This window comes from Macaca nemestrina, chromosome 1, assembly GCF_043159975.1.
Source record: "Macaca nemestrina isolate mMacNem1 chromosome 1, mMacNem.hap1, whole genome shotgun sequence".
Classification (NCBI taxonomy): Eukaryota; Metazoa; Chordata; class Mammalia; order Primates; family Cercopithecidae; genus Macaca; species Macaca nemestrina.
The window spans coordinates 162,793,950-162,820,124 of NC_092125.1; the positions used below are offsets into that span (position 1 = coordinate 162,793,950).

Sequence of the window (26,175 nt, forward strand, 5' to 3'; positions counted from 1 at the left end):
GTCACATTCACAGAACCTATTTATTTATTTTTAAAATTACAATAGAAAACACATTTTAACATAATTTGTTTAACATGAAAATTATCTTGACCATTTCTAAGTGTATAGTTCAATAGTGTTAACAACAGTCAAATTGTTGTGCAGTAGATCTCTAAAAACTTTTCATGTTGCAAAACTGAAACTCTATACCCATTGAGAAACAACCCTCTATTTCCCCTTCCTCACAGCCCCTGACATCCACAATTCTGCTTTCTATTAGTTGGACCAATTTAGATGCCTTATACAGGTGAAATCATACAGTGTTGGTCTTTTTGTGATTGGCTTATTTTTCTTAGTATAATGTCTTCAGGGTTCATCAATGTTATAGCACATGACAAAATTTCCTTCTCTTTTTAGGCTAACATTCCACTGTATCTATATACTCCATTCTCTGTATCCATTTATATGTCAATGGACATTTGGGTTGCTTTCACCTCTTGGCTATTGTGAATAATGCTGTAATGAACATGGATATGAAAATATATCATCAAGAGTCTGTCTTCAATTCTACTGGATATGTACCCAGAAGTGGGATTTCTGGAACATATGGTAACTGCATTTTTTAATTTCCTGAGGAAACTCTATACTGTTTTTCATGGTGGCTGCACTGTCAATTCCCATTGACAATGCACAAGAATTGCAATTTCTCCTCATTCCAATACCATTTGCTATTTTCTGTTTTTGTAACAGTGGCCATGTGTATTAGTCCATTCTCACACTGCTATAAAGAACTACATGAGACTGGGTAATTGAAGAAAAGAGGTTTGACTCACAGTTCCATAGGCTGTACAGAAGCATGTTTGGGAGGCCTCAGGAAATTTACAATTATGTCAGAATGCAAAGGGGAAGCAAGCACATTTTACCATGGTGCAGCAGGATAGAGACAGAGAGAAGGGGGAAGTGTGCCACACAACTTTAAACCATCAGATCTCATGAGACCACACTATCACGAGAACAGCAAGGGGGAAATCTGCCCCCATGAGCCAATCACCTCCCACAAGGTCCTTCCTCTGACATGTGGGGATTACAATTTGGCATGAGATTTGGGTGGGGACACAGAGCCAAACCATATCGCCACCTTGATGGGTGATATCTCAATATAGTTCTGATTTGCATTTCTCTAATGGTTAGTGACATTGACTATCTTGTCACTTGTTAGCCATTTATAAATCTTTGGAGAAATACCTGTTTGAGGCTTTTACCTATTATTTTTAACTAGGTTATTTGCTTGTCGTTAAATTATAGGCATTCTTTATATACTCTGAATATAACTCCTTATCAGATACATGATTTAGAAATATTTTCTCCCATCTAGTAGGTTACTTTTTCACTCTACTGATTGTTTCCTTTCAGGTGCAAAAGGCTTTAAGTTTGATGTACTCTCATTTGTCTATTTTTGCTTTTGTTGCCTGTGGTTTTGGTGTCATATCCAAGAAAACATTGCCAAATCCACTGTTATAAAATTTTTCTGTGTTCTTATTGTAGTTTTATATTTTAAGGTCTTATGCTTAGGTCTTTAATTCATTTCGAGTTTATTTTCGTATATTGTGTAAAGTAAGGATCTGACTTCATTCTTTTACACATGGATATCCAGTTTTCTTAACACCATTTGTTAACAGTACTACCCTTTAAGACCATTGTATGGTTTTGGCACTCTTGTCAAAGATTGATTGATTGATTGTGTGCACAAGGGTTTATCTGGGACCTCTATTCTATTCTATTGATCCATATGTCTGTCCTTATGTCAGTACCACACTGTTTAGATTACTGTAACTTGGGATCATTTAACCTATTTTTTAAAACATGTTTTTTCTTTTTCTTATTTGAAGTATTTTTCAGCAAATATCAGATGGTATTATTTTACCCCATCATAATTCAGTATAACTCTAAAAATTATGATCCACTACAAAACCACAATATTATTATCACTCATGTTTCTTTGGCATAATCTTACACCTGGTCTTAACCAAATGTATGGATTTTCTCAAAACTGTGTTTTTGGTTTATTTGAATTAAAATCTAAACAAGGTCCACATTTTAATATGTTTGTTTTTTAGGTCACTCTTAATTTAGAGTAGTTCTTCCTCTGCCCCCTTTTCCTCCAACCATTGACTTATAGAAATTAGTTTAGTTGTTCTATAGAATGCCTCCCATTCTGGATTTCTCTAATTCTTTATTATGTCATTTAACACTAAATGGAAATTAGCTAGTGGCTTAATTGTGTGGTCATTTAATTATAAATTTAAATTAACCTAGAACCATCATCTTTTCATGTCTGCAAGCAGTTTTTTAATCTTATCTGCAAATTGAAGATTCTGAGGACTTTTCCCAGTTTCACTGGGCATTCTCACATGTCTTGCCATGTTTCCACCCAAGGAATATAGGATCTCCTTCTTTTAGTAGATGTTTGTAGAAAATTTTTTTATACCCCAAGTTTGTGGCATACATAAGTTGTCCCTATTCATTTTTCAGTATTCCTGCCACACAACTTCGTTCTTGTTCTTGTTATACTGCTGTAAGTGATTTACCACTCCTGTTCATAATCTGAAATTTATGGGAATTTATTGCCTTTGACTTTTATTTAAGACATTAACAGTGCATTCATTATTGGCTATCCTAATTGATTTGTTTGTTTTCCAGGAGGAATTGTGGGGAAATTAAAACCTGCCTTTCTGCCAGGATCACATCACTGGATGCTCCATGACTCTCTTTTTGTAAAAGAAAAAAAAAATCACAGAAACACCCCCCCGTCCCAAACTAGTCTCTTTTACTTCTTCCCCCAAGCCCACCCCCAAATATAACTGTTATCCAGAAGCTGTTATGTACTGTTTTCATACATGTTTTTGTACTTTTACTATATCTATATACATCAATTAAATTTATGTCCTATTGTTGTGAATTTATGTTTGCATATACATTTTCATATTATATGTATAATTTGCATTTGTTTTTTTATTCAAAATTATGTTTCTTGAGATTTATCCATATTGAAACATAAATTTTATTGTTAATTTTAACTGCTATAGAGTATTCCATAATTTGAATAAAGCATAATTTGTTTGTACAATCTCCCGCCAAGGGAAAATTATTTCCACTCTCATCATGGCAAGGAATACTGCAAAAACAAAAATTACATTCATACATGTTTGCCTGCACCCATCTGCCTGATTTTCTCTAAAATAAATATCTAGGAGTGGAAGTGCCAGGTCAAAGGGCATATGCTCTTCTTATGCCCACATACATGAGAGTTTTCCCCAAGTATATCTACATCAACATCTATGATGTTTTAATTTTCTACATCCTTGTCTGTATTCGTTTGCTTTCATGCTGCTATGAAGAAATATCCAAAACTGTGTCATTTATAAAGGCAAGAGGATTAATTGACTTACAGTTTCACAGTTTCACATGGCTGGGGAGGTTTCATGAAACTTACAATCATGGTGGAAGGGGGAGGAAACACGCCCTTCTTCACATGGTGGCAGGAGAGAGAAATGCCAAGCAAAAGCAGGAAAAGCCCCTTATAAAACCATCAGATCTTGTGAGAATGAACTCACCATCATGAGATCAGCATAAGTATAACTGCCCCCATGATTAAATTACCTCCCACCGAGTTCCTCCTATGACAACTAGGAATTATGGGAACTAAAATTAAAGGCGAGATTTGGGTGGGGACACAGAGCCAAACCATAGCATTGTCAATGTGAAATAGTACTTTATTGTTACTCTATCATATATTTTATTGAACGAAATGTGAGGTTGAGAGCCTTTACAAGTCCTATTAATAACTTTATCTTCTTTTTCTGTGTATGATCTGTTTATAAAATTGATAATCTCTTGGGTTTTATGTCAATCTCTTAATGATTTGTGAGGGTTTAAAAATATATTCTAGACAATGATTCTTTTTGATATTTATTAAATATAATGCATTCTTATAAAATCATCTATGAATTATTTCTCCCTTCCCCCCTCCATTCCCTTTCCTCTGCCTTCATCTCTCTCTATCTCTACATCTACCTCTACCTCTAGCTCTATCTCTAGTTATAGCTCTATCCCTATCCTTATCCCTATCCCTAACTCTATCTCTAGCTCTAGCTCTACCTTTATCTCTACATGACCTCTACCTCTACGTCTAGCTGTATGCCTACCTCCACTTCTAGTACTGGTACCAGCTCTAGCTCTACTTCTATCTCTACCTCTACCTCATCTCTATCCCTAGCTCTCTAGCTCTACCTGTAGTTCTACCTCTAGCTCTAGCTATACTTACATCTCTACCTCATCTCTATATCTAGCTCTAGTTCTAGCTCTACCTCTACATCTAACTGTAGCTCTAGCTCTACCTATCTCTAGCTCTACCTCTACATCTAACTGTAGCTCTAGCTCTACCTATCTCAATCTCTATCTCTATCTCTATCTATCTCCATAACCATTTCTCTCCCTACAGTTCAGGTTTTGTTCTTGGAAACAGCCTGGGAAACAGGAAGTTTACTATAATTTCCATTTTCCCAAATCTCCATCTCTAACCACACCTCACCCCTACTACCACCACACAGATTTCTTCATGGAACATCCCTTGTTTGTGAAGCATTGACACTTATGCAAACAGGTATTAAAAGTACAAGTGTCTGGCCAGGCATGGTGGCTCATGCCTGTAATTCCAGCACTTTGGGATATGGGTCACAAGGTCAGGAGATCAAGACCGTGCTGGCTAACATAGTGAAACCCTGTCTCTACTAAAAACACAAAAAATTAGCCGGGCGTGGTGGCAAGCGCCTGTAGTCCCAGCTACTCGGGAAGCTGGGGCAGGAGAATCACTTGAACCCGGGAGACGGAGGTTGCAGTGAGCCATGATCACCACTGCACTCCAGCATGGACGACAGAGCAAGACTCCATCTCAAAAACAAAACAAAACAAAACAAAAAACAGTAGAAGTGTCCTGCCTTTATGGACTACCTGTTTGTCAAATATGATCACATTCCATAAATTAGTTTTAAGTTCAGCTGTGGTTTCCCTCCTTTCAGCATGCATATTATCTCTTCCCCTCCTCTGGACCTTTCCTATCCATGTCTTTACTAGGATTATTACATAGCTGGTGAGTGCTGTAAACAAAATGTTATGTGTGCAATTAATGCTAATTTGGATGATAGGAAACAAAAATGTTAATTCTAATTACTTTTCAAACATAGCTCATGCATTAATAAGAGAATCTGATGTCACTTCAAGATGATTTGGTTGAGATGATAATGCTAATTTATTGAAATGAGTGGGTGTCATAATCAGTTTGGAAAAAAAGAGAAACATTTCTAAGACATACCAGATCATATTAATATATCACCTCCACACACAAAATTGGTGTTAACACACAAATTCCTTTACAAAAAGGAGGCATTGCTTCCTTAAATATTGAGATCTAGTGAATGCACCTGTTAAAACTGTAATATATAGGTCAGAGGGTTTTTTGTTTGTTTTGTTTTCCTATCGTTCTCTTTGACTTTTAACATAGACTAGAGAAATAAAGGCACATGCAAATGCATAGATTTATTTAGATTTCAATTGAAATTTTTCATTATGCTTATTATTTTTAAACACAGGCATCTGCTTGGCTTCATGGGCAAAGCCCTGAATTTCATTCTCTTCTTACTGAAGTTCTTGAAATGGAAGTAATACTTTAATATTCAATAATTATAGCCCAAGAAGGATGGTAACATACAAGCGTAAGTATTATACATCAAAGAATAAATTTTTTACAAGAAAATGCATTATATTAAGAATCATAGAAGTTTTCACTCATAACAACAAATATGGAAGAAAAAATAGCTTGCAATAAACATACCCAGTCCATATTTGTATCCAATATGTTTTTTCTCTAAAGCAGAATTACAACATAAAAACAAAATTTAGATTCCAAATGGTATATCATATTAGAGAGAAAAATAGTAGCAAATGAACAGTTTAAAACTGTCCAAAAATATCAGTAATTTGAAAAATGACAAGCATTCTTCAAAGTTCTAGGCCACCCAATTATTTCAATAAAACAAATTGTCTTGGAGAAAGGCTCATAAACTGAGCCATTCATTAGTTTATTTTTGTATCATGAGGGAGTTAGCCTGGGACTGGCAAAATCCTATCTTGCTTGAAAAGTAAATCCTTGGATTAGGGTTCTGTGCAACAAAAAATGCAAAAGGCTAATAATTTTACTTTAAAATTTTATGATTATTAATTTTCATTCTGTTAGCCTACATCACAATTAAAAGAAATAAACCATTTTGGTGGTTTGTGCCTGATTTTTCCCAAATTTCTTTGTTTTCTTGCTTTTTTTTAATATTAAGCATAATATTTCTATTAGCTTCAGTGTGTACTCTTTATTACAAATTCTTAATGTCTGGATTTACTAAATAATTAAAACCATTCTTGCAAATGTCCAATATAAGAGTGAGTAGGTAAACTTCTTGCTTCATACCTTTTCCCAAAAACTTTTATTTTCAAGTAAAACTGATTCTTATTTGCTTTTAATTTACCAGCCACAAGCTTGATATCATTTAATTAGCTAGTTAATAAAGCTTTGTATTAAATCTTTGTATACACAATGATTTATTTGGGACTTAAATTTTGAATTCTTTCCTCCTTAAATTAATAAAATTTTGAGTTTCTGTTTTAATCTTCAAATATTTCCATTTGTTTTTTAAACAAACAAGCCTGAATTAAAGGAATGACTGAAATAAATGCCATTTTTTCTCTTACGTGATCATACTATTAAAACTATAAAGTTTACACATCAAAATAAAAAGATAACTAAAGACAAAATAAAAAATTGTGAAAGCACCAATAAATAAATGATGTCTTACCTATCAGAGGAAAAATCTTATGGACTCTCCAAAAGAAAGAGTAGTAGCTCCTCTAAGTTCCCTGAAGGATAATAATCTGTGACACTACAGTAGATACTCAGACATAAAGTAGTTCCAAGAACAAAGACTATTGTCTGTCAAGCGCTGCTTATTTTCATTACAGCCAGGAATATATTCAAAAGGTATATTTGTAATACATTAGCCACAATCTACTTGTGCTACCACTGGAGAGCTGCTCAGTGTCTAGTTCATCACACAGTAGGGAATTGAAGTTGAGTTCATTCTTTTTGAAGGTTGATATGGTTTGGCTGTGTCCTCACCCAAATCTCATATCCAATTCCTACATGTTGTGGGAGGAACCCCGTGGAAGGCAACTGAATCATGGGGGCAAGTCTTTCCTATGCTGTTCTCATGATAGTAAGCCTCATGTGATCTGATGGTTTTAAAAATGAGAGTTCCCTGCACAAGCTCTCTGCCTGCTGCCATCCACGTAAAACATGACTTGTTCCTCCTTGCCTTCTGCCATGATTGTGAGGCTTCCCTAGCCACGTGGAACTGTAAGTCCAGTAAACCTCTTTCTTTTGTAAATTGCCCAGTCTCGGGTATGTCTTTATCAGCAGTGTGAAAGCGGATTAATACAAAAGTCTAATCAGAGTTGGATTTGTGTTGCTTTTGTTTGTAATACTCTGCTACGACTGAACACAAGGAGGTCCAGTTTTTTCCATGTTACTAGCTTTTTCACCTCTTTTCCACAATAGCACAAATTCATGCTAGGAAGTTAACCGTGTGGCCATGAGAGCTTGTCTATACCATGATCTCCAAAAAACTGACTTTAATTCTTCTTATCTTTCCTACCAATATACCTACCATTGCTTTCCTCTTCAAATCTCAACTATTTAGTCAGTGGATTCAGCTTTAACCTTGTCACCTTATATGTACACGGACATTTTTACATGTTTTACACGAAACAAGTAGAGCATGAGTTAAGTAAATAAGTGTGTGTGTATGATGCACATGTGTATGCAGGAAACTGTAATCTCAATTTACTATTATTATGTAGGGCAATTAGAGAGGTGGTCAAGCACAGGTAACAAAAGGGTTTAACAGAAAACAGATAATATATGTCTTTAGGGAAGAAAGGATTACAAATTTCACACTGGTCAAAATTGAAATTTCATAGAATAAACATCTGCAGTTTATGCTAAAAGTTGCATGAAAGGGTTAGAATATGATATTATTATAGGTAGATTTCAACCTTTGGTTGCAGCTGGCTGAGGGGGCTGCTGGCAACAGCTGTTATTTGGGTGCCCCAGTTGACTGCTCCCAGAATACCCACAGCAGTTACAGGCTGGGAGGAGGAGGCAGGTGCTATCAGATGACTGCTCAGGAATGTGCCCTAAAGGAAACACTATTTAGCATGCAGGAGACGTGTCATGTGACTTTCTTTGGAGGGTGATTTTAAAGAGTTGTCTGCAACTAATGATGTCTGTGATCTGTACAGAGGTCATCTTCAATAACTTCTCTTCCTGTAAACAGGAAAAGGAATGCTGGGAAATAGGTAAGAGAGAAAACAAGAGGGATCCCCAGTCACTTTTGGACCTAGTAGCCAATGTGGCACTGCTTGCTATCCCTGGAGCTAAGTTTTAGTAATCCTTAGATATTGTCAGTCTACTTTGTTTAGAAATTGAACTTCAACACAATGAACACTAGTGAGGTTGGGTGCTGCAGCCAAAAAGCTTAGGATTTGAAGGTATCCTAAGAATCCATCTTCACTACTTCACAGCTTTGTGACACTGATCTCATCATATAACTTACCTACATGTTATTATCCCAATTTGCAAAATGGTGTTTATAATAACTGCCTCAATACATTAATATAAAGATGAAATAAGGAAACATGTAAGGTGTCTGGCATATATTAGATGCTCAATATTTATGGTTCCTTTTTCATCATGTTGTAGGCTAATTGAACCCAATCTTTCTACCCTCAGAGACTGAGTTGGGTATTAGAAGACATTCACACGTTTATGTTAGGAATCAACTCACTCCATCCACAATGGCCATCCATGCTGTTCCTTAAACATGGTAGGCATTATTCTACCTTATGGCAATGGATCTGGCTGTTCCCTCCTCTGAACCTTCTCCCAAGTATGCATACGAACTGACTCACTTCCTTCAACTCTTCACTTAAAGGTATTCTTCTTATTGAGGTTTACCCTGACAACCCAGTTAATATTGTAACCTGTACATGACCCTCTTCACTGCTCCCTCATTGCCATACTCCTGAGTCCCCTTACCATGCTCCTTTACTTTAAAAAAAAAAATACATTTATTGCCTTCTAGCACTTAATAAAATTTTTAAATAATTTTACTGATTATTCTTTGTTTTTCCCCAGAAGACTGTTGTATTAGTCTATTTTTATGCTGCTGATAAAGACATACCCAAGGCTGGGAAGAAAAAGAGGTTTAATTGGATACACAGTTCCACATGGCTGAGGAGGCCTCAGAATCACGGCAGGAGGTGAAAGGCACTTCTTACATGTAGGTGGCAAGAAAAAGATAAGAAGGATGCAAAAGCAGAAAACCCTGATAAGACCATCAGATCCTGTGAGACCTATTCACTGCCATGAGAACAGTATGAGGGAAACCGCCCCCATCATCCAAATGATCTCCCACGGAGTCCCTACAACAACATGGAGGAATTATGGGAGTACAATTCAAGATGAGATTTGGGTGGGGATGCAGAACCAAACCATATCATTCTATCCCTGGCCCCTCCAAATCTTATGTCCTCACATTTCAAAACCAATCATGCCTTCCCAACAGTCTGCCAAACTCTTAACTCATTTCAGCATTAACCTAAAAGTCCACAGTCCAAAGTCTTACCTGAGACAAGCAAGTCCCTTCCGCCTACAACCCTGTAAAATCAAAAGCAAGCTAGTTATTTCCTAGATACAATAGAATTACAGGTATTGGGTAAATACAGCCATTCCAAATGGGAGAAATTAGCCAAAACGAAGGTGTTACAGGGCCCATACAAGTCCAAAATCCAATGGGGAAGTCAAATTCTAAAGCTCCAAAATGATCTCCTTTGATTTCATGTCTCACATTCAGGTCATGCTGATGCAAGAAGTAGGTTCTCATAGTCTTGAGTAGCTCTGCCCCAGTGGCTTTGCAGGGTATATACCCTCTTCAGGCTGCTTTCATGGGCTAGAGTTGAGTGTCTGTGGTTTCTCCAGGCACACAGTACAAGCTGTTGTTGGATCTACCATTCTGGGGTCTGGAGGACAGTGGCCCTCTTCTCACAGCCCCACTAGGCAGTGCCCCAGTAGGGACTCTGTGTGAGGGCTCTGACACATTTCCCTTCTGTACTGCCCCAGCAGAGGTTCTCCATGAGGGCCCCACTCCTGCAGCAAGCTTTTGCCTGGGCATCCAGGCATTTCCACACATCTTCTGAAATCTAAGTGGAGGTTCCCAAACCTCAATTCTTGACTTCTGTGCACCTGCAGGCTCAACATCAGATGGAAGCTGCCAAGGTTTGGGGCTTGCACCCTCTGAAACCATGGGCCGAGCTGTACCTTGGCCCCTTTTAGCAATGGCTAGAATGGCTTGGATGCAGAGCACCAAGTCCCTAGGCTGCACACAGCACAGGACTCGGCCTGGCTCACAAAACCATTTTTACCTCCCAGGCTTCTGGATCTGTGATTGGAGAGGCTGCCATGAAGACCTATGACATGGCTCAGAGATATTTTCCATATTGTCTTAGGGATTAACATTCAGCTCCTTGTTACTTATGTAAATTTCTGCAGACAGTTTTGAATTTCTTCTCAAAAAATGGGTTTTTCTTTTCTACTGCATCATCAGACTGAAAATTTTCTGAACTGTTATGCTCTGTTTCCCTTTTAAAATGGAATGCTTTTAACAGCAACAAAGTCACCTCCTAAATGCTTTGATGTCTAGAAATTTCTTCCAACAGATACCTTAAATCATCTCTCTCTAGTTCAAAGTTCCACAAATCTCTAAGGCAGGGGCAAAATGCTGCTAGTCTCTTTGCTGAAACATAACAAGAGTCATCTTTGCTCCAGTTCCCAACAAGTTCCTCGTCTCCATCTGAGACCACCTCAACCTGAACCTTATCATTCATATCACTACCAGCATTTTTGTCAAAGTCATTCAACAAGTCTCCAGGAAGTTCCAAACTTTCCCACATTTTCCTGTCTTCTTCTGAACCCTCTAAATTGTTCCAACCTGTGCCTGATACACAGTTCCAAAGTCACTTCCACATTTTTGGGTGTCTTTTCAGCAATACCCCATTCTACTGGTACCAATTTACTGTATTAGTCTGTTTTCATGCTGCTGATGAAGATATATGCAAGACTGGGAAGAAAAAGAGGTTCAATTGGACTTATAGTTCCACATGTCTGGGGAGGCCTCAGAATCATAGTGGGAGGTGAAAGGCACTTCTTACATGGCAGCAGCAAGAAAAAAAATTAGGAGGATACAAAAGCAGAAACCCCTAATAAAACCATCAGATCTCATGAGATTTATTCACTACCTTGAGAACAGTGTGGGGGAAACCACCTCCATGATTCAAGTTATCTACCACCGGGTCCCTCCCACAACACATGGGAATCATGGGAGTACAATTCAAGATGAGATTTAGGTGGAGACACAAAGCCAAACCATATCAACTGTATACTCAATAAGGGTTTAAAATCTTTATTCACTTCACTGATGTGTCCCAAGCACCTGTTTCCTTGTAGGTAGTTAGGGCAGAATAAATATTTTTTCATGAATGAATGCACTGAGGCATTTCAGAAAACATCAATCTATAGTGTTTAGGAATTGACTATGACCTGAATTAACATGCTTTGTTCACCTCCCATCCCCAGATACTAGAGTGTAGTAAGTATGACATGTATAGTAGAATGAGTAAAAAAATAATGGATTCAGGCACAACACTGCCTCCCATGAGGCTAGGGAATTACCCAGACTCAGACAAAATTCATTACCATTATTCTCTTCTTTATGAACCTGGCAACCAAACATACTGGTTTAGGAATTTTTTCTGTTAAATATATTTGATTGATGTTATACCAGAAGGTCAAGATAATGTAGAAAATATTATCTACTGCCCTTGAGTCAAGGACTCTGATGTACATCATGGTGAATATTTATGCTTACTATGTCATTTCAAGTTTGAAAGTTGACATTTAAATTACAATAATGTCCCTCATTTTTGTAACACAAGAGCAATAGAAAGAAGGTCAGTCGTACCTTATCAGTGGAGAGTGCTACCTTGCTCCCGTGTCATTTTGAGCTTTGCTGAGCAGGAAACTGGCTTCTAATCTCATGGAGTGATCCTATGTACTTCACCCAATTGAAGAAACACAACTGATTAAGCCTTTCCTAAAAAGCTATTCTTTGTTCTTGAAAGTTTCTGCTCTACATAGTAGCAAGGCGGCATTATCTAGTAACAACCTTAAGAAAACACACCTTCTCAACACTCAAGATGAAAATACTCAGAGGATTTGTATACAGTCAAATCCAAAGTGAAAAATACTTTAGAGTCATGTTATTTGGGGGAGTGGAGACAATAAGACATAAAATAAGGAGGGCTAAATGTTATAAAAACAAGATAGAAAGTTTACAGTAATCTTAGTAAATTTCTGTCAAGAGAGCTGCAATTCAGATATGCTGCATTCTCATTCGACCTTTATTTACCTCTACTCCCAGTCATTAAAATGATGGTCTTTCTCCTGAGATGTTCTGTAATGGAACTTTGGGACATATTAATCTGATTTCACACAATTGTTGTGTTCAGTTATCTGTACTCAATGTGTCATATATGCCTGAACAACCAGACATCAAACAAAGGCTTTATGTGATGCTAGTATGTGGTCTTGCCTTGTAACAATGCATTTATGTGCCTTTGTCTTTTCTCCTGGAATTAAGACAGCTAAAGATTTCACAAATGGCACCTAAGAATGATACCCTAGGGAAGCACTGGGCCTGTTTATATTCCACCTCATCATGAACACAGTCATTCACGTATTTGATCACACAGGGTAAAGGAGATATGCAATACTTTTCTGAAACAATGTGAAGACAGGAGAATAAATCAAACATTCTGGTAAACAATTCATGTCCTCAAAAACATGTTTTAATGTGTGCAACTGTCTTTAAGTGCTCCAAACCCAGACATCTTACTTTAGAGTCAGAGCTCCCAAGTGGCAGACAAAAGCACCAACTTGCTCATGATTCATTCTAACCTTTTTACATAAAACTGGAAGTGGGAACCACAGTCAAAGAATAAGAAAGCTGATCCAGAATTTACCACTGTAAATTATTCAGCTAAAAAATATTACATAAATGCATGCAGAAGTCAGGAAGAAGAAATCAAAACATAAGATCATAATCCCAGTAGTATGCTGTCAAACATGAGTGAACAAAGATTGTTGGTTCTATGCAGAGATACTATACTGAATGGAAGACGTGAAAAGCTGTCTGCTCCTAAGACTCTGATAACATAAGTATCAAAGAATGATAAATGGACTGGATGATTAGTGCTAAAAGGAACTTTTAATAACATCTAATGCAAATCCAGTAATTTTACAGAGGCTTTAAATAGATTTGGAAAAGTTGAATAATGTGCTCTCAATCCATAATTAGTTGATACTGATGAATATACCGGAAAAACAGAACAAACCATCTTTGCCATTGAGGTGTATCTGTCTTATTAGGTTTAACTAATATATTCAGACATCAGGTCATGTGATACCTAATGCTTGAACTGGTCAGGTGTTGCACTTCGTTCCCAGAATTGATAGACGGTTGTTATTGCATTCTGCCATTGCCTTTGTTATCATAGTAATTATAATGCCCTATTTACTTCAGCTAGAGGATTAATGTTTCAGGATATCTTTTCTTCTGTCTAGACATAGATTATTTGTATAAATACTCTATAAAATGGAGTTCCCAGGTTTTGTTCCTATTCAGTTATTCTGCTTTCTATCTTGCAATTAACTACAAAAAGGTGAATACATAGCACTGAGAATGAGGCAAACCAAGGGCCTGCCATCAGGTGATTTTAAACATTGAGCATTGGCATAGTAATTAAACTCAACCAACTGTAGAGTTAATAAAAATACAGATCCAGATTGCTAGTCAACTATTTCAGATGCATGGTTCTGGTCACACAGTGAAAACCTAGGAACTTTAAGGACACTATAGAGGTTGCTGCAGCCAGTTTAGTCAACACCTTACAAATCACTACAGCTGAAAGGGCTGAGAATGATCTAGTAGACAATTCTCACTCAAGGTCAGAAAGATAATTAACAGCTGGACCGGAACAGCTACCAAGAATTTCTCACACTAGACCAGGAATCTCTCCAAACAACGCTAACCTTGAAGATAATGTAACTTTGAAAGAAATGTGTACATAGTTGTCTTAGTTCTGTGCAATATTTCAGTGGCCCCACATAATTTCAAATAAATCCTGGTTGAAGTTGCCTGAATCTTGATTTGTGTTGAACCTACAAGTTATTTACAAGTTTTAAAACTACTGAGTTAGGTTTTCTTTTGTATGTTTATTTAAGAAAATGGAGAACAAATAGCCCCAAACTTCAAACTGTTCATGCTGAATAATTGGACATTACATATTAAGGACACAGGAGGTACGAGAATTCCTCAGCTACAGTCAGTAGCAAATGTGTTGGACTAACTGAAAGATTTAGAACTAAGTACGAGGCAAGAGAGAGAGAGAGGATAAGGAAGGAAAGCTAAGGAAGTAACTTTTTCTTACAAAACTCCTCTAAAGTACTCTTTTTATAACAGGTCTTGCCAGAACTTAGATAAACCAGAATGACTATGTTATTCTTCCAGAAAACTGTTTATGAATCAGTCTGCTACTTTCTACCCCACCAAAAAAAAAAAAAAAAAATCACAGTACTTTAGCACTGAGGGGATTAGTGGCTGAGCAATCTCCTTCAGAGTGCTGCCCACTTAATTTGTTAAAGGACAAAGTAGTTGAATCATCTTACTCGCTGAATCTAGAGGAAAAATACTGTCACTTCTTTATTGTTGTCATTTTGCAGTGTTTATTATGTCATAAAATGTTAGGCTTTGAAGTCCCAATCTGACTGTTTAGAGCAGGGATCTCCTGCCAACTGCATGATGTCATCAAATAAGCAAACATAATAAACACAATTAACAGAGCAAATATTTATCAAGTCACTGGAATTTAAAAGTTGTTTGTTATAGCTACTAGTGTTACTTACCCTGACTTATGCACAAAGGAAAATAGTTTCATTTCAAATAGGTAGTTTTTCTCCCAAATAGCCGTACATATTTTTTACCAATATTTTATTCTCTTCTTCTGTATACCTAGAGAATGTGATTATTGTCTTCCTTGAAATTGAATAAAGTATTGTGACTAGATCTAGCCAATAAATTGTAAATGAAAATTATTAGGTTGGTGCAAAAATAATTGTGGTTTTTTCTATCACTTTTAATATGTGTGACTATGTTTGTGGATATCTCATGTTCAATTATCCAGGCTTTCTTTTGGTAATTGAGACAGTTTCATGTTCTAAATGTTGCGGCTACCACATAGTAAAGCCCCTGTTGGTCTGGGTTTCTGAGTGACTCTAGAGTTGAGTCCCATGTCAACCAAAAATAGTTACATAATTTGAGTAGAAAATAAGGTTATATTGTGTTAAGCTGCTGAGATTTTCAGTTTATCATAGTGTAACCTACCCTATCCAATATATATGACACATGGGATAAAAAGTATATATGTATATATTTGCATATGTGTTTATATATGTATATAAGCATCTATGTATATATGTACGTGTATATATGTACATATGTATGCATATACACATGCATATACATATATGTACATACATACACAAGTTTATGTATGTGTATGTACACAGACACATAAGTACATATAAAAGTGTATTAGTCAGAATATGCATGTATATATATATGCATACATGCACATATATAATATGATTACTAAATTGTTGCATAAAGAATTCTGATAATATATTAGTGCTTTATTTTACAGAAACGTTTCTCAATTATGTCTTTAAAAGAAAACAGTTTTCAACAATTTAGGTTACCTTTTATAACATTATACCAAAAAGCAAGCAAACCATAGCCTAGATGGCAATCTCTGCTGGAGGTTCTGCAGGTGCTAATTGTACCCCTTGATCTTTTTACATTTTAACTAGTATGAAAATAAACACAAAAAATATGTGGAATTGTGAGTCTCAAAATATTAGCTTTTCACCCTAAACGTGAGTTTTTCTACTTTGCACTACCTAATATGAACTGACTCATCCTTCTACTTACAGGGAGATCCGCTGGAGGACTGCGGGCTTCCCTCCACAGAGCTAAAAATACTCTGCTCTAGTGAGTTGACTGCATGGAGGAGTAAGCAGAGGAAAACAGGCACCGCTTGAGGACATGTTGGAGAGGGAGCAAGAGGCTGCTGCTGGCATCACAATGATACTGACCTCATCCTTAGGAGAAGTAGAAAACAGGGCAATCGGGAAGACAGACTCCTGGGGTTCTTCCAATATTGTTTCCTCCTGGAGAGAATCAGAAATTCCTTTTTTAGCTATGAAATTTTAAGAAGTTGATTAATGTGCTTTCTCTTCCACCCACAACAACCTTGTATGAGTCTTCTACATCTTTGCCATTATTACGATTCAACATTAAAAACTGTGTCCTCTGACTAAAGAGACATGATGACTAGGTGTTTGTGTTGTTCTGAATTGGATACTGAAACAGAAAAAGAATACGAGTAGGAAAACGGATAAAATTTTAACAAAATCTGAAGTTTAGTTGATAGGAATGTACTGATGTTAATTTCTTAGTTTTGATAAACATACCATGGTTATATAAAATGTTAACATTTGGGGACACTGGATGAAGGATACGTAAAAACTCTGTACTACTTTTGCAACTCTTCTGTAAATCTAAAATTATTTCAAAATAAAAGTTTAAAAGAAAAATATTTTTATTTTACAGGATGGGGAGCACAATCATTAGAAGTTTATCTTACGAATAGAAAAGTCATGGCAAAGGCTGCCTTTGTAATATTACTTAATATTACTTCAACAAAAAGTAATATTGTTTGGTAAACAAAGGCAAAGTGAATTAGGCGGGATGAACCTAAAGAGATATTTTGGAGCTCCTCTTTTAATATTCTGACTTAAGTATAATAATAATACACTTCCTGTAATGCTCTGTGACTTTGAATATAATGGGAGGCAGGTTTGCCCTAAGCAGTATCCAGCTTGAGATTTCCTTAGTGATTTTGGAGGTCCAAGATGTTTTCTTTTCACAGTTCAATGAATAAGAAAAGGAGCAAATATATAAAAAAAGCTGACCTACTGTATGTGGCTGACTTCTCATAATTTTGTGAATCCTAAAAGGCATTCTTTCTTACTTTGTTCCCAGCTTCCTTTCATCTGAGAAAGTTCTTAAATACCTAGTATCCAAGAGTCTTATCTACCCTTCTCAACCTCTAGATGAACAGGGGATCTTAAAGTTTCATCCTCACCATTCCTTCGGGGGGGTCTATAGACACATGCAGTTACCCTGGCTGGATGAAGCACTGGGTATTAACTCAGTTAACCTCAATTAACCTCAGTGTTCCGCACTGCAATTAACCTCAGTGTTCATGTAATAGATATGGGTTGGTCATTTAATTTCAATAACAAACAACCTCGTGAAAGTCAAAACAGGAGGAAAAAATGGTTAATAGCTTTGGAATTAGAAAGAACTAGATTTAAATAGCAGATGTGTCACTTTCTAGCCAGCTTCTATTAAGCAAAAAATTTTATCAGATTCTGAGTCCGTTTGTCTGTAAGACTGCAATAGCCCACCTACAAGGTTGTTGTGAGATTTAAATGACACAGGATATGTAAAATAGTTCCTGGGATTAAGTAGGGTATCTCAATATATTGGTTCTACAATATATTGTAGAAGGATAGTATGATATATGATAGCAGGACAGCTTGAAAGTATGACCGTCAAGTTGGAGGGAGGAATAAAATGTCAGTGCAAGAAGTCTAGGCATACAACTGCATGGTGGCTTTACTGAAAGATTGTACAGTACTTCACAATTATATAAATGTTGGATTATAGTCACAAGTATAGCTTAAGCACCTTTTGATCTATTTTCACCCTCATGCCACTGCTCATGGCATCATGTAAAAGATGTACAAGATGCATGCCCTGGCAGTATCAAGATTCACTGAAAGACACAACTTAGCTGCTTCTAAATGGCTACTTCTTTTTATGTTAATTGCATAATAAAGACTATTCAGTCAAAATGAGTTTACCAGTTGTTACTTTAAGACTTTCAGTACTCCCATTTGGAACAGAACGAATTTTAAAATAAGATTGATGCAAAATGGTGGTCATTTGCATGAATAGAAGGTTTTTGCCCAACCAGATCAAAGCGCATTAGTGGATTTTGAGCTCAAATTTCAGGTAATTTTCAACTGTGTACCTGACAATTCACAGATCAGAAATAATTTTATGAGCATTGATCATAGTGAAAATAGTTGTAATACAAACAAGAGCTCTTAGTAAACGGTTTCAAGGCCTTATAAAACCAACTAATGATGTAATGATGTTTTGTTCTGCTTAATTACAAGTCATAATGCAATGTAATTAAACCCAGTGGCAGGAGGATAACAGTACCAAGATGCAGACAATTAAGTTAACTACAACATATGTAAGATATATTTATGTACCAGATAAATCTTCTGGCAGGAAAGATCTAGATCTTCCTTAATTAAAATAAGCATTTTTCTTGCATTTGCACATAATAAAAAAATACAGTTTCCATATTCTCAGCAGTAGGATAAACAGTCAATGACTGATGTTTAAGAAACATGTTTAAAAACCCAAATTTAAGAGTCTAAGAATGACTTCTTCTAATTCAGATGTTTAGAGAAATCCTGTATGAAGGGGAAAAAAGCAATATTGTTTGGTAAACATAATTGTCCCTTTTAAAAATTTGATTTGCAGTTTATTACACTTTCTGAGTAATAATTATTTGCTATGTATATATTGCAAATATCTACTCCCAGACCTGTAACTTTTTTTTACCTTTATCATATCTTTTGAAATATAAATTTTTACATTTTGACATATTTATCAATCTTTCTTATATGGCTTGTGCTTTTGTGCCTTATTTAAAAATATCTTTCCAACCATATGGCAGCATATATTCTCCCACGTTTTCTTCTAATAATTTTTTGTAGCTATGTTTTTTGTTTCTCTGAAGTTAATGTTTGTGTTTTGGGTGAAATTGGGGCCAATTTCACTGTTTTAATGAAAATCCATTAATTCCAACACCATTTTCTTATTTTGTTCAATTGAGACAAGCTAGTTATTTTATTTTTTACCAGCACCATTTTTTGAATAGGCTATCTTTTTTTTTTTTTTTTTTACTGTTTTATAACATCATTTCTATCATTTGTCAAATTTTATATATTTATGTATGATTATGGGATTCTCTACTCCATTACATATCTATTCCTATACTAATATATAACTATTTTAATTTTTATAACATTGTAATAAATCTTGGTATCTAGCAGCCCAGCCCTCACTCAAATGAGTCTTGACTTTTCTTACTCCTTCAGTCTTCCATATTCATTTTAGAATCCTCTTCCCATGTTCCACGAAAAATAATTGCCTTTTTTATGATACTGAGTCTTCCATACACATGGCATAAATCTCCATTTATTCAGATTTTTACATGACCTTTAATAATACTTTAAAATTGCCACCATAAAATTCATGAAATTGTTATATTGATCAATTCCAATGAAATTCATAATTTTGGACACTTTTTAGTAGGATATTTTTTCCCTTATGTTTTCTAATTGGTTGAAGAGCAGGAGTAGGCATCCTTGTTTTTGACTTCAATGAGAATTATTCTAAATAGTAACAAATATTTAAGAAGTGTTTAACCAGTAGACTGCAAGCTCCATGACAACAAGGTCTTGATTCTTTTTATTGCTATGTCACCAATGCTTAAGACAAGTATCTGATAAAAGTGGGTATAAAATAAATATTTATAATCTGAATAAATAAAGATATGATGCAGGTTTTTTGGTAGTAATCTTTTATCTTTGTAATCAAGTTTTCTTCTCTTGCCAGTTGTTTTAAAAATCATGAACTACTGTTGAATTTTGTAATTTATATTTTATATACTGATAAAATTGTATGAGTTTTTGTCCCATAATTGCTATTGTTTTGAACTGGTGACTTCCCTAATATATAACTATCTTTACTAGTGATGAGGCATTACATTTTTGTATACTGTAGGATTTGTGTTGCTGATATTTTAATATATTTCCATCTCTTTCAAAAGTTATATTGCTCTATAATTTTGCTGAGTCTGATTATGTGTCTTTTCTAGACAATATATAGTAAGACCATGTTTTATAAATTCATTTTGCCAACTTCTGCTTTTTAGTAGAGTATTTAATTCCTTTACATTTAATATAATTACTGATAAGGTAGGATTTATACCTGCCATTTTGCTTTTTTTTCTATATATCTTATACGTTTCTTGCTCTTCTAATCTTCTGTTCTGCCCTTCTGTGTTAAATAGAGATTTTCCACTTTACCTGTATTAGTCTGTTTTCACACTGCTGATAAAGACATACTCAAGACTGGGCAATTTACAAAAGAAAGAGGTTTAATTTGACTTTCAGTTCTACATGGCTGGGGAAAGTTCACAATCATGGCATAATGCAAGGAGGAGCAAGTCACATCTTACATGGATGGCAGCAAGCAAAGAGAAGTGTGCAGGAAAACTCCCCCTTATAATAACTATAAGAACTCATAAGACTTATTCACTATCACAAGAATAGCATGAGAAAGACCTGCCCCCATGATTCAATTACCTCCCACTGGGTACCTCCCACAACATGTGGGAACTAAAGATGAGGTTTGGGTGGGGACACAGAGCCAAACCAAATCTTTCAGCCCCAGCCCCTCCCAAATCTCATGTCCTCACATTTCAAAACCAATCACGCCTTCCCAACAGTCCCCCAAAGTCTTAACTCATTTCAGAATTAACTCAAAAGTCCACAGTCCAAAGTCTCATCTGAGACAAGGCAAGTCCCTTCCACCTATGAGCCTGTAAAATCAAAAGCAAGTTAGTTACTTCCTAGATACAATGGGGGTACAGGCATTGGATAAATACAGCTATTCCAAATGGGAGATATTGGCCAAAAAAAGGGGGCTACAGGTGCCATGCAAGTCTAAAATCCATCAGGGCAGTCAAATCTTAAAGCTCCTAAATGATTTTCTTTGACTCCATATCTTACATCCAGATCACACTGATGCAAGAGGTGGGTTCCCATGGTCTTGGGCAGCTCTGCCCTGGTGACTTTGCAGGGTATAGCCCCCCTCCTGGTGTCTTTCACGGGATAATATTGAGTGTCTGTGGCTTTTCTAGGTGCATAGTGCAAGCCATAAGTGGACCTACTATTCTGGGGTCTGGAGGATGGTGGCCCTCTTCTCACAGTTCCACTAGGTAGTGCCCCAGTAGGGAGTCTCTGTGGGGGCTCCAACCCCACATTACCCTTTCACACTGTCCTAGCAGAGATTCATGAGGGCCCTACCCCTGCAGCAAAGTTTGGGCATCCAGGCACTTCCATACATCTGAAAACTAGGCAAAGCTTCGCAAACCTCAATTCTTGACTTCTGTGCACCCGTAGCTCAACGTCACATGTAAGCAGCCAAGGCTAGGGGTGTCCACCCTCTGAAGCAACAGCCCAAGCTGTACCTTGACCACTTTTAGTCATGGCTGGAGTGGCTGGGACCCAGGGCACCAAGTTCCCAGATGGCACACAACACAGGGACTCTGGGAGCACGAAATCATTTTCTCTTAGGTCACCACATTCAGACCTGTCCTTTGGAGGGGCCGCTGTGATAACCTCTGACATGCCCTGGAGACATTTTCCCCATTGTCTTGGGGATTAACATTTGACTCATTATTACATATGCAAATTTATGCAAGCACTTGAATTTCTCCTCAGAAAATGGATTTTCTTTTCTATTACATTGTCAGGCTGCCAATTTTCTGAACTTTTATGCTCTGCTTCCCTTATAAAACTGAATGCCTTTAATAGCACCCAAGTCACCTTTAGAATGCTTTGCTGCTGGGCCGGGCGCGGTGGCTCAAGCCTGTAATCCCAGAGCTTTGGGAGGCGGAGATGGGCGGATCACGAGGTCAGGAGATAGAGACCATCCTGGCTAACACAGTGAAACCCCGTCTCTACAAAAAATACAAAAAACTAGCCAGGCGAGGTGGCGGGCGCCTGTAGTCCCAGCTACTCAGGAGGCTGAGGCAGGAGAATGACGTGAACCCAGGAGGCGGAGCTTGCAGTGAGCTGAGACCCGGCCACTGCGCTCCAGCCTGGGCGACAGAGCGAGACTCCGTCTCAAAAAAAAAAAAAAAAAAAAAAAAATGCTTTGCTGCTTAGAAATTTCTTCCGACAGATACCCTAAACCACCTCTCAAGTTCAAAGTTCCCCAAAGCTCTAGGGCAGGGGTAAAATGCTGCCAGTCTCTTTGCTAAAACATACCAAGGGTCACCTTTGCTCCAGTTCCCAACAAGTTCCTCATCTTCATTTGAGACCATCTCAGGCTGGACTTTACTGTTCATATCACTATCAGACTTTTGTTCAAAGCCATTCAACAAGTCTCTAAGGAGTTCCCAACTTTCTCACATTTTCTTGCCTTTTTCTGAACCCTCCAAACTGTTCCAACTTCTGCCTGTTACCCAGTTCCAAAGTCGCTTCCACATTTTCAGGTATCTTTTCAGCAGCTTCCCACTCTACTGGTAGCACTTTTCTGTATTAGTCTGTTTTTATGCTGCTGATAAAGACATACCCAAGACTGGGCAATTTACAAAAGAAAGAAGTTTAATTGGACTTATGTTCCACGTTGCTGGGGAAGCCTCATAATCATGGTGGAAGGCAAGGAGGAGCAAGTTATGTCTTACATGGATGGCAGCAAGCAAAGAGAGCTTGTGTAGGAAAACTCCCCCTTGTAATAACCATCAGATCTCATGAGACTTACTCACTTTCATGAGAACAGCATGGGAAAGACCTGCCTCCATGATTTAATTACCTCCCACCAAGTCCCTCATACAACATGTGGGAATTCAAGATGAGATTTGGGTAGGGACACAGCCAAACCCTATCAGTACTATTTTAATGCTATCATTGTTTCTTTAATTATATATTTTTGTGTTATTTTCTCAGTGGTTGCCTGGGGACTCCAATTAGCATCTTAACTTAAAACAACATGATTTGGATTAGTACCAACTTAATTGCTATACTATATAAAAACTTTGGTCCAACATGCTTCCATTTGTTTTTGTTCTCTGTGTTATTGTTAGGCAAATTATATCTTTATATATAATATGACTTTAAACATGTTTTATAATTATTGTGTTATACAGTCATCCTTTAACAACCATATTGTTTCCTTTATGAGTGCTATTTCTTTCTTCATGTGGATTCAAGTTAATGTCTACTGTCATTTTATTTCAGCCTAAAGGACTTCCCTTAGTATTTCTTGTAGGACAAGTCTGCTAACAACAACCTTTCTTAGTTTTCGTTTCTCTGTGAATGTTTTAATTTATCCTTCAGTTTTGAAGGATATCTGAATATAGAACTCTTGGGTGATAGTCTTTTTCCTTTGGCAGTTTAAATATATCATCCCACTGCCTTCTGATCATCATGGTTTCTGATGTAAATCAGTTTTAATCTTATTGAGGATCCCTTATATGTGATAAGATATTTCCCTCTGCTGTTTTCAGGATTCTTTGTCTTTTAATAGTTTGATTATAGCATGTCTAGAAACAGATCTTATTAAGGTTCTCACCTTTGAATTTTTTAGACTTCCTGGATCAATGTTTTTCACCAAATTGGAAGAAGTTTTCAACCATTAATTCTTCAAATATTCTTTCTACCTCTTTCTCTCTTCTTCTTCAGAAACTCCCATTGAGTGTATGTTGGTAAGCTTGATGGTGTGCACAGGTCTCTGTTAATTATTCTTGATTATCTTTTCCCTGTACCCCAGACTGGGCCATCTCAATTGATCTATCTTCAATTTTACAGTTTCTTTTTTGGAGTGGAGGGTGCTATCTTAAATCAGTTTTTGAGCTTCTCTAGTGAGTATTCTCTTTTAATTACTGTAGTTTTAAACTTTATATATATATAAAATATGTAATATTATATAATTTCTGTCTCTTTATTGATATTCACTATTTAGTGAGATAGTCTTATATCATACTTTCCTTTTTAAAAAATACATGGTTTCTTTTAGTTCTTTGAGCATATTTACAATAGATTATTTAAAGTCTTTTTCTAGTAAGTCCAAATCTGGACTTATTCAAGAAGAGTTTCTACTGATAAGTTTTTTTTCTGTATATGAGCCTACTTTCTTTTTTGCATGTCTTTTTTTTGGGTGTCAACTCAACATTTTAAATATTATTGAGTAACTTTTGAAATTACATTAACCTTCTTTCCAGTGTTTGTTGTTTTTGGCTAAATGTTGTTTTGGTTATGATTGTTGTGGTTGTTGTTTTTTTCTCTTTATTTAGTAACTTTTCTGATTATGTAAATTCTGACTTTTTTGGCTGATTATAATACTGGACTTCAGTAAATTCTTCAGGACAGAGACTATGTTCTGTACCAACAATGCCTCAGATATTTCTGGCCATGTTAGAAGCTCGATACATTTTTTATGTAAAAGATGAATAATAGTATCAATAACACTTTTCTCTGATGTGGATAATGAGGAGATGGAAATAATAGTATACAATTTGGGTATTGCCATTTATGTGGTACTTAGTACAAATTGATACATACACTATAATAATTTTAAATACAAACACTGAGTTGTGATTTAGCGATGTTTTAATTTTGAATTTTCTTATTCTGCTTTAACAAAATGTTTGACTATCATCATTTAATATTTGAAAGCTGAAGTTTGTATGCAGCTTTCAGTTATCAGCAATTAAAATGCCCCTTGCAATTTTTCTCTATTTGCTTTTAAAATTAAACCAATTTAAATCAGTATCTATGGAATACCTTTTACTCCCAAGAGGACTTGAAAGTCTCAACATTTTCTGTTATTTGCACTTGGAGAAATGAATTTGTGTTGCATGCAGCTAGCATCAACTGCCACAAGAGAGGTGATGGATACACAGTCACATCTCTAACAGACCTTCTAGGACAAGGAGTTACAAATTAGAGGTTTCTCAGGAGCTAAGTTTTACCCCAACAGCTAATTGACAAAAGAGACCGTGGTTTCCCTAGTAATAGCTGCAGACTTTGAAATTTAATGAGACTTACAACTCTGCATCAGATATAACAGCTTATTAAATAGGTTGTATATTTAGCAAGAATTAAAAACTTAAAAAAAATCGGAATATTTACCTTTTTCAAGTGAAAATATTGAAAGTTTTTAATAGTCTCTGAGCAATCAAAAGTGATCATGAAATCATAAAATCTAGCATGTAATCTTTCCAATATATTGAAGTGTGTCAATTATTTTAGAATAAGACAAAGTACACATAAATATATACATATACCATGAGAAAGGCAGATAACTGTGGTAGAGCAGAAACAATTGGATATAACTCATGATGAGAAGTTGGAGCTATCAGCCTGGAGGGGAGCTAGAATAACTATGAATGCTTAGCTGTAAACAACACAAAGAAGACAATCATTTGAAAGAGTTTCAAATTTGCAAACCCCAATGTGAATCAGGGAACCAATTAATTTTTCATTAATCCAGTCTGATACCTTGTGTGATACTGACAAGTGCTTCTGCATTCTGTGTTAATTTAATAAAGTCATCTTGAAGAACCTGCATTGACTATTTACAACACTCAACGTTCCCCTTAATCCTTAGATCCTCATAAATGTGGCTTTTGCCTTCTCTGCTTATTTATGATTAGATATAACATTACAAAATTTAAAATGTATCCATCTCCCTCAGAAAGAAATAGAAGTCACAGATATCAGCGTTCCCTACACTTGCCAGCTACATGGGAGCTCTAGAGTAAAGGCAAAGGGACAACACAGTTCAGAAAGCAATTGCTTTGCTGAAAGAGCTGACTATAGGTTAAGGCACAGCTCAGCAATGAGAAAAAGAATAAAAATTATGTTTTTCTATTCACTGTTGTCAAGTTCTGAAAATTAAAACCCACTTCCATTCTTATTTT

General features: G+C 36.3%; 1 protein-coding gene and 1 long non-coding RNA gene across 3 annotated transcripts in view; one reads left to right on the forward strand and one right to left on the reverse strand.

Moving 5' to 3' along the window:
* Nucleotides 1-3,401, forward strand: part of LOC105498370 (prostaglandin E receptor 3) — a 204,093-nt gene extending 200,692 nt beyond the window's left edge. Inside the window, exons 3-4 of one of the 2 annotated variants that reach the window (XR_011619875.1) lie at nt 397-588; nt 2,680-2,948. Coding sequence is in view for 1 of the 2 variants with exons in the window: in XM_011770438.2 (XP_011768740.1) it covers nt 2,680-2,700 (21 nt within the window). In the remaining variant the exon portion in view is untranslated. Of the gene's footprint in view, nt 1-396; nt 589-2,679 lie in introns of both variants that reach the window. The other variant, XM_011770438.2, reaches the window with a different exon arrangement.
* The window catches only part of LOC139361912 (uncharacterized), a 93,183-nt gene that overhangs the window by 9,156 nt on the left and 57,852 nt on the right, over nt 1-26,175 (reverse strand). The window contains exon 2 of the long non-coding RNA XR_011619882.1: nt 16,245-16,483. This is a non-coding gene — a long non-coding RNA (uncharacterized lncRNA). The remainder of the gene's footprint in view (nt 1-16,244; nt 16,484-26,175) is intronic.